Source organism: Pecten maximus, chromosome 6, assembly GCF_902652985.1.
Source record: "Pecten maximus chromosome 6, xPecMax1.1, whole genome shotgun sequence".
Lineage (NCBI taxonomy): Eukaryota > Metazoa > Mollusca > Bivalvia > Pectinida > Pectinidae > Pecten > Pecten maximus.
The window spans coordinates 18,354,885-18,369,275 of NC_047020.1; the positions used below are offsets into that span (position 1 = coordinate 18,354,885).

A 14,391-nucleotide genomic window follows, 5' to 3' on the forward strand; every position below is an offset into this window, starting at 1 on the left:
GCTCGTTACGATAGGGGGAAGCTCTTGTTTCGCATCACTAGACGTGGTTATGTTGGGAGTGCTGAGCTGGGACGGATGAACTTCCATGAACCCCCCTGGGTATGGACATTGAAAGGGAACGAAGACCTATCGTGCTGTTGACTGAATTGAGGGGCTGTTCCATGGTGCTGATGTGCTCCTCGAGGTGGTGGGGAGTTATTGCGTCATGTATAACGAGAGGACCCCGTGTAAGCACAGTTCCATATTTGATGTTCTGTTTAGTAACTGCTTCACTAGCCACTTAATCGTATGTACCAATACCTTTACGGAACCGTCTTCTTTCTTTACCAGTGGGGTGTCAAGGAAAGGCAAAGTGATGTTGGTTTATTCTTCACAAGTATGGTGTTGATGTCACTTTGTGGGTGGTCAGATTCTTCTATGGTCCTTCTTGATTACCTCAAGTTTGTCATCAACCTACCGTTTCTATAAACATGGCTTTTATTATATGGGTGATGCGGATATCGCTTCCTGCTTCAGATGCTCCATGAACAAATTTGCCATCATATGTGACACTGGACTCCCCATATCAGTACCGAAGCGTTCATTTCAAAGACAACTCATACACGTTTTACACCTTTGTGTACACATGCTGCCCTGGTCACCCGAAGAAAATTGCAAATACGCCAATATCTTTATTTTCCCGTCACAAATATATATACACTGTATGTATTTTTTCTGTCATGGTCATTATTCACCCAATATATTGTCACAGTCGTATTTTTCTGCCCGATTTTGTAACGCTAATATTTCTTCCTATCACAGTCGTTATACGCCAGCATTTTTTTTCTGTCACCGTCTAGATTTTTCTCTCACTATCGATACACGCCAATAATTTTTTCGCATGAGATTTGTGTAACGCCAATAATAACCTTTTCTGTTAAAGTTGCTATACGCCAAGTCTTTTTCTCAAGTTGTTACTCTTCCATATAAGATCATTATGGAAGTCGACATATGCATTGTAGGCAATGTAAATATATGTTTTGTTGAGAATGTAAATACATGTATATCTATTGTAGAGAATGCTAATATATGTGTTTTGTAGGGAATGGAAATATGGGCGTTAAGCTTCCTTGTTATGATTAAATCATAAAGCGCTTTGCAGACAAACATAACATATTGCCCTAATTTTTTAACTTATTTTACTTCTCATCGTCCTGACAGTATCTTTTGCCAACTTTTGATTCTAACCTATTGCATTTTTGCTTTGAGGTATCTGCACAATTTCGGAAGACATGAACAGTGAAATAAGACTGTCAATATAATGGCCAATTTTACAACAGTGATCAGATCTGTTTAAGATAGCAATACAAATGTTTCGACAGATGCAGGATGATGAAGACCTAGGGGAAATGTTATAGTCTCGATCCCTGATCTCAGTGGGGAAGTTCCTGATAGTTCCGCCGTCAATACCCTTGTTCTAAGTTTGAGAATGTTACATCACCTTGACTTGACTGTAGCGTTGTTGATGGCCTATAAGACGCTTACCCTACCGGAACACATGGTCTGATTTTCTTGAACATGGTATCTGTGTAAATCTATTATATACCTTCGGTTTCGTCTTTGCTTTATCTTTGCAAATCATTGAGGATACATGTACTCTAGTTTGGCGAGAAGTTGTTTTGTAACCTATACCCATCTTCATTCTGAATTCTAGCGTAAGGTTTTCTTGATACTTGAATACTTCCATTTGTGATTGAATAAAGTGTACTTATTATTTATGGTTGATGTAAATTTTCCCATATTGTAGTCCACTATATTCCAAATTATTCTCTTCATACTTTCAAACATGAGTTGTTTCCCTTTAACAAGCTGTTTATAGATATATTGTTTAACTATGAGTATAATCAGGTTATGTATGTCATATTGTTTACCTATTTTTCCAAACAATATTTGTTTTTTTGACATATTAATATCCACAGCCTCTCAACGTGTTCACATTCATAAAACACATGTAAAAGTGTTTCAACTTGTTTAGAAAATCTACAAGAAGGATCATCATAAATGTATATATCTATCTTAGTAAGATAGTCATTTGTTGCCAATATTCTATGTATAAGCCTGTATTGGAGCCATCTCAACGAGACATCATTCGTTGTTTTAAACACTGTTATTTGAATTATTTTTTTTAGTTCAATTCCACTTGTTTCTAATACATTGGACCATTTTTCAATGTACGTTGTATTAAACTTGAGTCTAGAAATAAAAATGTTGTATATATCTCTGCAGCCTTTCTTGTTTTTTATAATAGCTTCCAAATAAATTGAAATAAAAGGATGTGCAAAGTCGACTTTGGTGTGGTTTCGACTAAACTCGGACCATATATTTCTAATAGCTTGTCTCAGCCCGTAAAACGAGTGTATGAGATGGGGGGAATCATATATTCTGCAAAAATCTTCATAAGAATACATGCAGTTATTATTTTTACAAATTATGTCCGATATCTTACTCCTTTATCAAACAAACAAAAACCTGGGGTATTATTCACTTTGATACTGGTATTATACCAGATTTGCATTTTCATTAGGTCATGCGGCTTAATCTCAATGTTTCTAATATACTTCACATAGGTTGAAAATACTTCTGTCTAGAATGGATTAGTTAGTTTATGATCCGGAACCATATCTTACCGTAATTAGTTTATGATCTGAACCTAGATCATACAGTAATTAGTTTATGATCCGGAACTAGATCATACAGTAATTAGTTTATGATCCGGAACTAGATCATACAGTAATTAGTTTATGATCCGGAACTAGATCATACAGCAATTAGTTTTTTGATTTGAAAATATTTTATTGTTATAAACAAATGGATCGGGCACAAGTTATTACAACTTAGAAAAGCCCTCTCCACAAATATATGTTACAGAAAGTGTGATAACGACACAAAATGATTACATTGATTTATATAGAAAGATAGCAAATAGTTGGAAGGAAAAAGGACAGATGTAGAGATATCAGGGTGAGGAGATGAAAATTGATATTTTTAATAAATTTACTAAATGAAATGTTCATGAATAATGTACACAAATTATTAATTGTTAGGCCAGAGTAATAATAAATAATAATACGTGGCACTATCTAGCTACACATTCAAAACAGGTCACTTATCGATTGTTCGTAGTAAACACAATCCATGGAACATTCTCTTATGTCAAGCTTTTCCTTCCTAGGTTTCTTGTCCGTGTGCCACGCATTCGAATTTAATTATACTGGTGAATTAACATATCATCACAGTGGCGTAGGAAGCGGGGGGGCAGGGGGGTCAATTGCCCCCCCACTTTTTACAGTGGGGGGGGCAAACATATCTTTTTGCCCCCCCCCCCCCCCCCCCCCCCCCCACTTTTTGACATCCAAAATCTAAAAAAGGGGGAAAAACACGAATTTATATATTCATTTCGATAAATATCTGTATATTTTCGAATCGATAATGTTTTCTTGAAGGCAACGATAAAAACTTTATCTTGTACATCCGGAACATTCCGACTTTTATACTAGTATATCAATCCTCAGACCTGTGTGTTGGTCGTCTGCACTAGCCCGGTAAGTCAATATTTATATCTTAATATGAAATTTTGCTTAACTTCATCACATACCTTCAATAAGTTGATGATAATTTGTGAAGTTAATTGAGTTCATAATGAGAACAACATGAATAAGAATGCGCGGTTTTAACGTGAATCGAGTGATACTATTTACCAACAGGTAATACAAAACAAAATCGGCTCGCGCCTACGGCGCTCGCTTTATCACTAAATTACTGCCCCCCTTTCGATTGCAGATCCGCAGGAGGGGCTTTGCCATCCTGGTACCCGCTTGGCGGTCTGGGGGCCCCCAGACCTCTCGCAAAAAGGGAAAAAAAATCGGCTCGCGTCTACGGCGCTCGCATGATCACTTAATTACTGGACCTCCCTTTCGAAAACTCCTGGATCCGCGCCTGATCCCGAATTATTAGAAATGTGCTATATTTCATTTTCCGCGGAGGGCTTAGACCCCCTTGAACCCCCCTATCAGGGCGCTGCCCTGGACCCGCTGGGCGGCCCCTCAGACCCTGTGTTAAAAGAAAAAAAAATCGGCTCGCGCCTACGGCGCCATAAATAATATATCCTGATTTGCGTAAATAACTTATTTTGTACTACATCAATTATCAAAATTATCATGGGATGTTGAAATTATAATTATTGACTAATTTTGCGGAGATGGCATACGATTTGTTTAGTGCGTAAAATTTAAGGTTAAAAAAAATTTTGCCCCCCCACTTTTTGACGACTTCCTACGCCACTGCATCATATGAACATATTACAATATAAACATTATCAAATTACATATTCTAAGTAAAACATAGGTTAAAATTAGAATAAACATAGAGATATATCTGTTCACACGAATGTATAGCAATTAGTTAATGATCCGGAACTATATCTTACAGTAATTAGTTTATGATCCGGAACTGGACTGAGACTACAATTAAGTACTTCCGGGTTCAGGCCCCACGAATGAAGTCCCCTCAAAAATGTATTTATTTCAGGAAAACAAATCAAATGCCTCTTTGAACTTGATTTCTGTATGTAATCTTGATGTATATAATCCACGTTGGTGACACATTTTGACAGCTATCTCCAGAAAATGCTGAACATGCTGGGTTGAAACTTTTATATTTTGCTTCTCAGATGTTGGTCTTGGCCAGGTGAGATGGAAAGTTGCATATGAGATATTGGGAATTTATTATGAATTTTAATGTTACAATGAAACATATAGCGAAGCTAATTGTGGTCTCGGTCCAACTAGATCATACAGTAATTAGTTTATGATCCGGAACTATATCTTACAGTAAATAGTTTATGATCCGGAACTGTATCTTACAGTAATTAGTTTATGATCCGGAACTATATCTTACAGTAAATAGTTTATGATCCGGAACTAGATCATACAGTAATTAGTTTATGATCCGGAACTATATCTTACAGTAATTAGTTTATGATCCGGAACTATATCTTACAGTTAATAGTTTATGATCCTGAACTAGATCATACAGTAATTACTTTATGATCCGGAACTATATCTTACAGTAATTAGTTATGATCCGGAACTAGATCATATAGTAATTAGTTAATGATCCGGAACTATATCTTACCGTAATTAGTTTATGATCCGGAACTCTATCTTACAGTAATTAGTTTATGATCCGGAACTATATCTTACAGTAATTAGTTTATGATCCGGAACTAGATCATATAGTAATTAGTTTATGATCTGGAACTATATCTTACCGTAATTAGTTTATGATCCGGAACTCTATCTTACAGTAATTAGTTTATGATCCGGAACTATATCTTACAGTAATTAGTTTATGATCCGGAACTAGATCATACAGTGGTAAGTTTATAATCCGGAACTACATCATACAATGGTTAGTTTACTTTGATGGCCTTGAACCTGAATTCTTGAGGGTGATTTACTACTCCGGCTATAGGTTCAAGTGATGGTAGGCTTTTATCATCTTCTGGTAGAAGCTTGAATCTTTGAAGCAACGACGTCAGGAACAGGAAAACTTCCATCCTCCCTAGACTTTCGCCGAAACATACTCTTCTTCCTTTATAGATTAGATAAGAAAGGACAATTATTCAAAAATACCAACCGAACCAAAGTCTATAATGTTCCTAATGTTGATTTGACATTTAATCTTAACGTCTTTTCTAAAAGGAGTGTTCATAAAATGTAAACTGTGTGTGTATTCAGATATACCATTGAAAGCAGGTAACATAACGATGTGTATTTATTGCAAAAAGGTTTAAAGTTGTAGGATCTGCGTTATTTATGTGAAAAATATTTGCCAAGTTTTCAGGCAGAAGACTCTCATGATGAATAAATTAATTAAAGCAAAACATTACATTGTCATTGTCTCAATTGTGATTAAGGAGATATATATATGATTGTTTCCCATCATTTCACTAACATAGTACTGATAACAATTTCCGACTGATTTCTAAATTACAAAACTCGAAATTGTCATGTAATATTCCAGGTAAAAAAAAATGTGTATATGTATTTTTCGGCATAGCCGTATAATTTTCTTTTGTTCACGGATATGACGCGACAGGTGGCGTTACTTGTCAAGATGAAGTATATGATTGGTCAATGTAGCGGTAAATGCAAAATGCAGACATGCAGTTAACGACGAAACAAAGTTAAGATTTAATGCAAGCTGAATAAGTGGATATATCAATTCAAATGACACATTAATACAATCATATTCCTTATTCAAATGCAGTCTTACTATCACCAAAAATGATTCAAACTGATATAATTTTTATGATGAAACTGCGCATTTATTAATTAGCTCGTTAATTTATTTCACCCAGCAGTTTTACATTATAACCACCAGCATTAAAACTATGCCGTTTATCTTTTTTAAAGATATTTCTTGTTTCATTAAACATTTTGAATTTGTATCGATTATTACAATGTTTTTTAAATGAAATATAAGAAAAACACTATGTGTTTAATATATGTAAATGTTTCATATATATAATGATGTATACTTAATTACCTAAAGAAAATGCTAAAACTGTGTGCTCTTTTCCGTTGAGCTTTCCGTCTTCGCCGATAAATCTGTCTGGGTTGAAGGTACGAGGATCTTCAAACATGGATTCGTCAAATAAGGCGGAGTCAAGGTTAGGAACCACAATGTCCTCCCTACGTATAGTGTAACCCTTGAAATTGACGTCCTGCTTGACCCCGTGTGGTAGAGAGAATGGTACTAAATTACCCATTCGAAATGTTTCATGCATGAACGCATCCATGTACGTCATTTCCGGTTTGTCCGTCATCGATGGCGCCCTTGACAATCCTATGACGTCGTTAATTTCATTACGTAATTTAGTCTGTATGTGTGGGTTCGAAATAAGAAACAAGATAGCCCACTTGATTGTTGTAGATGTTGTTTCAGTTCCAGCAACAAACAAATTGTTTAACACTACTGCCAAATTTTCATCTGAAAAGTTCAATTGGTATCTTATTTAATTCAATGATGAAAGTTTATGGTATTTCACAACTTGTTTTTAATGAACTATGAGTGAGAAATTCAATCTAACGTGTTCAAACCAAAATGGGTTCGTCCTTTACTAAAACACAACAGAATATGAAAATAAGTAAATAACGCATCAATAAATAGATCAATAAATAAATAATAAGAAAAATGCATTTCCGGTAGTGGCATACGAGCAAAACGTACCCTCCAAGTAATCGGTCTTCCCACGAGTCATTTCCTCCAATATGAAGGCGTCGATGAGGTCTCTGACGTTGTCTATTTGAAACGTAGCCCGGTGTTTGTCTATTTGTTCTTGTAGAAATCGCTTTATATTTTCGTAATTCGCACCCATCGCCTCTACTCCAGTTACATCACCAGGAATATATCTGTATTGAACATAGAACAATTAAAAGATATCAACTCACAATTAAAAATTATAGTATTCTATAAGATAAAATTAATATTTCTATTAAGTTGTAAAATAACATACGATGTAATATATAATCTGATTTTCCTATTTGACATACAATGTACTATTATTTGCAAGACTCGAAATTGTTTTCCTAGATTACGTAAAACCCAACTGGGAAGGGTTAATATAGCCACCTCATGAGATTAGAGATTCCGGTTTCGAATATTGCATCATCCTTTTATGTTACTATGGCAACAGTGATGTCACGCTACATTACACGCGTGTTTTCATTTCTCAATGTGACATCAACACTATTAAGCAGGATGGATGTTATACATTGTAGTGAAACACATGCCGTCTATATGGAAACTATTTTGAGTTTGCTTTCACTTGCTTTATCATTAATATGAGTTATGTGATGAACAGAACACTCGTGACCATGTCATATAGAATTTATTGAACTCGTTATGACATCACTGTATGTACTGAATGTCTTCTCTCCATGTTTTTTGTGTATGGGACCTTGAACACATCAAATGTTCTCTCGGTAATTTCTATGCGTCATGATATCAACCTCAAGTGTCATTGCCACACAAACACGCCTATATGTACTCCCCCGATATATCTGTACTTAAAAGTTTATCAGTATTATCGGTAGTAATGTCAACAAATTTGAATATTTAAACTCGTGAATCACAAGATAACGGGATCTGTTTACATCAAATCTGACCAAATAAAATGGATAAAAGGAGTTTTCAAGGTCACAGCATAAGATGAAATGTAAGTTGTCAGCTATAACTGTAACAGCGGTCATTATAAATTATTTGTATTTGATGTCTCCGCTGAGGATCGAAAGAAGGACCTCTACATTACTATCAAACGAGTGTTATTTAGAGAAGATCTCTCTAGCAGTGTGGTATATTCACCTAATGTTTACGAAGGTCACATGATGATGCATATTGCTTACGTCATTCTTTTTGTTTGAGATGAAGCAACTCAATGAACAATCCAATACTCTTAAAGTTTTATGGACAAAAGCATGACCGCACAGAAATGAACAATGACCAAATTTAGATGTATCTTTCTCCGAAGAAATCTTTGATTCAAATATCGACCTATGTTTTTGTCGATTTTATGGAGTTACGAATTAAGTTGATCAAATTAAAGGAATTGGAACTCGACAAACGAACGATTAAATCCTTATTTTTTCACGTTTTTTTTAATCTGAACTCTATCTTATGTTTGTATAAAGCCCTCATATTATATTGGGCAAAAATCATACTCACAGGAAATGTAAAATCTTGCCATATTCAAGGACAAACGAAACAGTAGCAACATGGAGTCAAACTTGTTTAGAAATCGAAATATGACTATATTAACCTCAGTGCAATGAAAGTATACCAGATATATCATAAACACACAAACCAGGAACATACCATGAAGATCTAACAGCGTAGTTACCTGACAAACCAGCAACATACCATGATGATCTAACAGCGTAGTTACCCGACAAACCAGCAACATACCATGATGATCTTACAGCGTAGTTACCTGACAAACCAGCACCATACCATGGTGATCTTACAGCGTAGTTACCTGACAAACCAGCAACACACCATGATGATCTAACAGCGTAGTTACCTGACAAACTAGCTACATACCATGATGATCTTACAGCGTAGTTACCTGACAAACCAGCAACATACCATGATGATCTAACAGCGTATTTACCTGACAAACCAGCTATATACCATGATGATCTTACAGCGTACTTAGTAGTTACCTGACAAACCAGCAGCATACCATGATGATCTTACAGCGTAGTTACCTGACAAACCAGCAACATACCATGATGATCTAACAGCGTAGTTACCTGAAAAACCAGCAACATACCATGATAATCTTACAGCGTAGTTACCTGACCACTGGAAAGAATGTTGCAATGCGCGCTTTGGAAAGTAGTTTTACATGGATGTCTATCATCGTCATAAGCTTCTTGAAATTCTGGTCATCATGTGTGTACCTCTCACCAAAACAAATGCTACAAATGATGTTTGACACACTGATCTGTGCAATTGTCCCTAAGGAAAAGGCGTCGCCATTGCTTTTCCCGATGACTTCCAGAAAGACTGATATCTCTTCGAGAATTTTTGTCTCCAGAGACCTTTTTCCAAATCCAAATTCTCTCAGCGCTCGCATGCTAAAGGCCCTTGTGTTCTTCCAAAATTCCCCTGAACTACGGACAATACCTGTCAAAGTTTGAAGTTAGTGCGCATAAAAATCTGCTTGTAATGGAAAGCCCTCATAACAGCAATGGTCATATGAAAGCCATTCGGATTCAAAAGAACAAAAGAGAAATAATCATGTTTGAATCTAAACTTTCCCTTTAAATGTTCAATGCCCACAGTCTCCCCAAGGATATCTTTTTAAATGGCAATTATGCGTTGGTAGCGCATGGTGGCACATTGAGTTACCTGTGTTTTTCAGTAGCTAGCTTGCTTGATAATGAAGCGTCCATACGTATATGACAGGTGAGGTAGTTTACTTAAGCTAATGATACAATATTTAATTGCTCCGTATGCTCCTATTGCAACGTATAGGAAATGCAACATGTCTTATTTATCATATCCTATGGGATAAGAATATTTCTATGATACACTATTTATAATGTCCTATGGGATAAGATTTTTTCTATGATACACACTATTTATAATGTCCTATGGGATAAGAATATTTATATGATACACTCTATTGATTATATCCTATGGGATCAGACTATTTCTAGGATACACTCTATTGATATGTCCTATGGCATAATACTATTTCTATGATACACTCCATTGTTTAGATTCTATGGGATAAGAATATTTCAGTGATACACTCTATTGATTAGATTCTATAGGATAAGAATATTTCTAGGATACACTATTTATAATGTCCTATGGGATAAGATTTTTTCTATGATACACACTACTTATTATGTCCTACTTATTATGTCCTATGGGATAAGACTTTTCTATCATACATTCTATTGATTATGTCCTATGGAATCTTTTCAGTTTATCAGCAATGGGAATGCGTTCATAGGGTCATAAATAACTTACTAACTCATTCATTGTTGGCTTGTACAATGGTTGAATATGTATTCATGTCTAGTTTAGGTTTTGGCATACAGCAACGACATACAGAGCTGAGAGATGTCTTTACATGCTAATGCATGACCTCCAATCATTATACTACCTTGCATGTGGCAAGAATGTTAAACAATTACCATAATGTAACGTGAATATATCTTACCCTCTCTGAGAACATGCTTTGTACATGTAATATGAATTTTTTTCATGACTATTTCAACGGGGTTTTTTTCAAACGTTTGAGGGTATGATTTTCGCAGATATTGTGAAACAAAGAAGTCATTTCGTTATTGATTTTCTCGTGCTACTTTAACTTTAAAATGGCAAACATAGAACATACTTCATATTTAGCAATATCATTGACCCTAACAGTGTCTGGTTACAGACTTTTTGACGATTTGTAAGTATAATTCTTAGACGAGTTATCCGAGAACAAAACCTGCTTTGCAAGTTGCTACGTTCTTTCAAGGTTTTTAACCATTGGTCTACGTCATATGTTACAGACTAAACATTTCTCTTACCTTTGCCATTGCTGGACCGTATGGAGACGTAGTCGGCTGTCGGCCTTTCTGAGAAGACATCAGCTTGCTTTACAAATGCTTCCTTCAGAGCCTCGTAGCCATTGATAACCACCATGCGTCGACTGCCTATCTGTAAGCTGAACACGTCACCATATTTCTGTCGTAGTTGATCGAATAATTTCGGTCCGTTTCCAGATATAAACAGTGGGAAGTTTCCAACAAGTGGATATCCGGTAGGTCCTGGTGGACCATTGCCAGGAACATTCATCAGTTTTAAGAGAAACAAGACAGACAATATACCCAGAACGACAGTCAATGGATCCATACTGAACAAGGCATCCAACATATTCGGATATCTGATGATAAGAAAGAATCATTTCATCACAACATTTTGCATAGATCAATCAGGTCAATTGACGTCACAGGAAGTGATATCGGTCACAAAGTTGGAGGGATCCCCCGACCGAGATCTACACAAACCGCAGCAACTGTAACGCAGTGTTTGAAACTGAAAACTAAAATTGGCTTTACCCATCAGATAATCCAGACAGACAGCGTAAGTACACAAAACCGTTTCACACTGCGAAGTGGTGGGGAACTTTGGGGAAGGGACTCCAAATTCTTAACCGATGTCACCTCCTGTGTGACACGCACAATATTCAACTAGTGAGGGATTTCCTTATACCTACATCATGTAACTATATCAAGCAACAAATTATCATTACCCCTTCCTAAGCAAAACTTCAAGAACTCGGATAACTCAAAGACTTCCTTTGACTCGAATAATGTCTTTGTTTATTGCCAAAACTCCTATTTATCTTAGTAATGCCATCGCGGATGATTCGAACTCTGATAACTCGAAAACACGGATATCCCGAAGTAAAACGCTTATCCCGACAGTTAAACAACTAAAAACTACCACTTATCCATCAATTAAAAAAAATGACCCGTAAATAATTTTATTCAAAACGAAACTTTCTGTTATAGGACATCCTTTAGCCAATTAGTTAATAACCCCCACCACATGGTTGCTAAGCGTAATTGCCGGGAACTGCAAGTTAAAGCGCTTGAGAACAGCGGCAGCAAAAAAACTTTTCCGTGTCGTTCCTAAACGATTTTCTTTCCACTTTCATATAGCGTACGGACTCCACCGAAAGTCGTAGCTGAATACACCCCGTTACCTACGAAACTCCAATATTCTTTCAATTCTTTTTCGATTTTTTTTTATTTTAGAGAAACCACCTCCGATTTCACCCATCCATTTTTTCCTAAATATGCTCTAAGTATCTTGAATAATGTTGTTCATAAAAAAACAGTTACTATCAAAGTCTTACAATCTTTGTTTCACTTATGGTTTACTTTTAACAAAAGAAAAACAAGGCCTGACGCAACTCGATTATGATGTTGGGGTTTTTGATATTTCAATCAAAACTCTATTGAATCTGGTTCGAATATTCATCCCCATCAAACTTTCCCATGATGTCCCAATGCAAGACGGCAGCCAAAATTGATTTTGTAACAAAATACCCCCAGCTGACATGTCATCTCTTTGTTTGAAATAACTACACAGTATCCAGCAACAGTCACGGACATGAAATTGTGGTGAACCACTGTTGTGTGTTATGTTACCTGTCGTTCCGGACTGTCCGTCTTCTACTTTGTTTATTAGTCTCGACGTCAGGTAGACGTTTGTAAGTAATATATATCTAGTAGGTTTAGAAGCGTTCTAAAGATCCTGATTTTATAATAGGTGGCGCTAGTTTCCCTTTCGCGAGAGCATAAAAGGCGGCGGTCGAAACTAGATAGTGTTCACTTCTTCGTCTGACACGAACGAGATAAGGCCGGACAAAAAGGTAATAGTAAAGATATAGACGTGCCCGAACAAGGCTTCCCTATATCAAAGTACTGTAGTGTGTATTTAATAACTTACGGTAGAGTACGGAGGCAGATGTGCCTGAGTAAGGCTTCCCTTCTCCGTGGGGACTCTAGTTAGTCTATGTGATCGGTACATCACATACGTTGTAAGTGTATTAATATCAATAGCCTTGGGTCTGCTCGTGGTTTATACGAAAGTGTCTGAGAGCCCCGAGTGTTGTACTGTACGTACATGCCTAACGTTAAATATATGCTAGGGAGTGCTCAGTAAGAAGTGAGTACTCAGTGAGTGCTCTGTAGAAGTGAGTGCTCGGTAGCAGTGAGTACTCAGTGAAGTGAGCGCTCGGTAAAAGTGAGCACTCAGTCAAAGTGAGTGCTCACTCGGTCAATGAGTGTTGAAACTCTCTTACCCTCATATATATAGTAATTATAGTTGTATAATGTGATATTGCCCTGAATAAACCCCAGATAGGGAAGATTCATTTTGGTCAGGGAGCACTCATTATTTCATGTAGGATATTATTCTGTTCTGTTAATATAAATAGCTCTCTGTTTAGGTATATTTGTATTTATACTGTAGGATTACTCAGAGGAACTGAGCAATCATTGTGTTATATTTCAACTGTATAGCTAGTTGGTACTTGATGTATATTACATAAACACAGCCAGGTCAGCTGTATATTTCTGTATATTTTTGCACTGAGGACTCGAGTAAAACTAATTATATGTTAGACAATATGGATCATCAGTAGTGACTGATACGGACCCTGTAAACGTCACAAAATATATCAAAACACTAGTGAGGTCAGTGCGCTATATAAAAGTGAAATAAAACTCAAAAACAATACGCAAATGTTTTCTTACCTGACCTCGTTTTCAGGCACTTAAACTTGAAGTCAATGGCGCTTACACTTTAGGAGCCCGGGGTGGATGTTGTTGACGGTGAATCGCACACTTTACCGTGTTTCTGTACTTTATCACTACAATAAACTTTTAAGAATCATGCTTCAAAAGTGTTGATTAATTTACATAACACCCCTTACAAATGGTTTAGTGTAACATCCACGCTCAGGTGACACTGGCAAACAGAAACCTCGACCGAAAAGGTGACGCCAGCTGAAATCACAACCGTAAATTGGCACTCAGCCAAATATTTTTATTTTGTGTGGCAAAACATGAACTTTTTTGTGTTATCCTTTACACACGATGACGATAACTGTAGTAAGGGTTATCAAAATAGCAAATCCATTGATATCAGTATTTGTTTAAAAGTCTATACATCACTGCTATGGTACAATTTGATAAACGTAAGTTAACTTTAACAATTCCTAGTATGAATTATGTATTACCATTGGCCTTGCTGTTGAAATGTAATTTGTTA

General features: G+C 36.3%; 1 protein-coding gene across 1 annotated transcript; it reads right to left on the reverse strand.

The window, feature by feature from the left end:
- Window positions 1-4,755: 4,755 nt before the first annotated feature.
- Window positions 4,756-11,481, reverse strand: LOC117330081 (cytochrome P450 2C37-like). Its single transcript, XM_033888300.1, has 5 exons — window positions 11,136-11,481; window positions 9,399-9,729; window positions 7,273-7,454; window positions 6,589-7,032; window positions 4,756-5,631 (listed from the first exon to the last, which is right to left on the reverse strand). Exons 1-5 carry the CDS (start codon window positions 11,479-11,481, stop codon window positions 5,450-5,452), a joined length of 1,485 nt encoding a protein of 494 aa, XP_033744191.1. The 3' UTR covers window positions 4,756-5,449.
- Window positions 11,482-14,391: the final 2,910 nt, after the last annotated feature.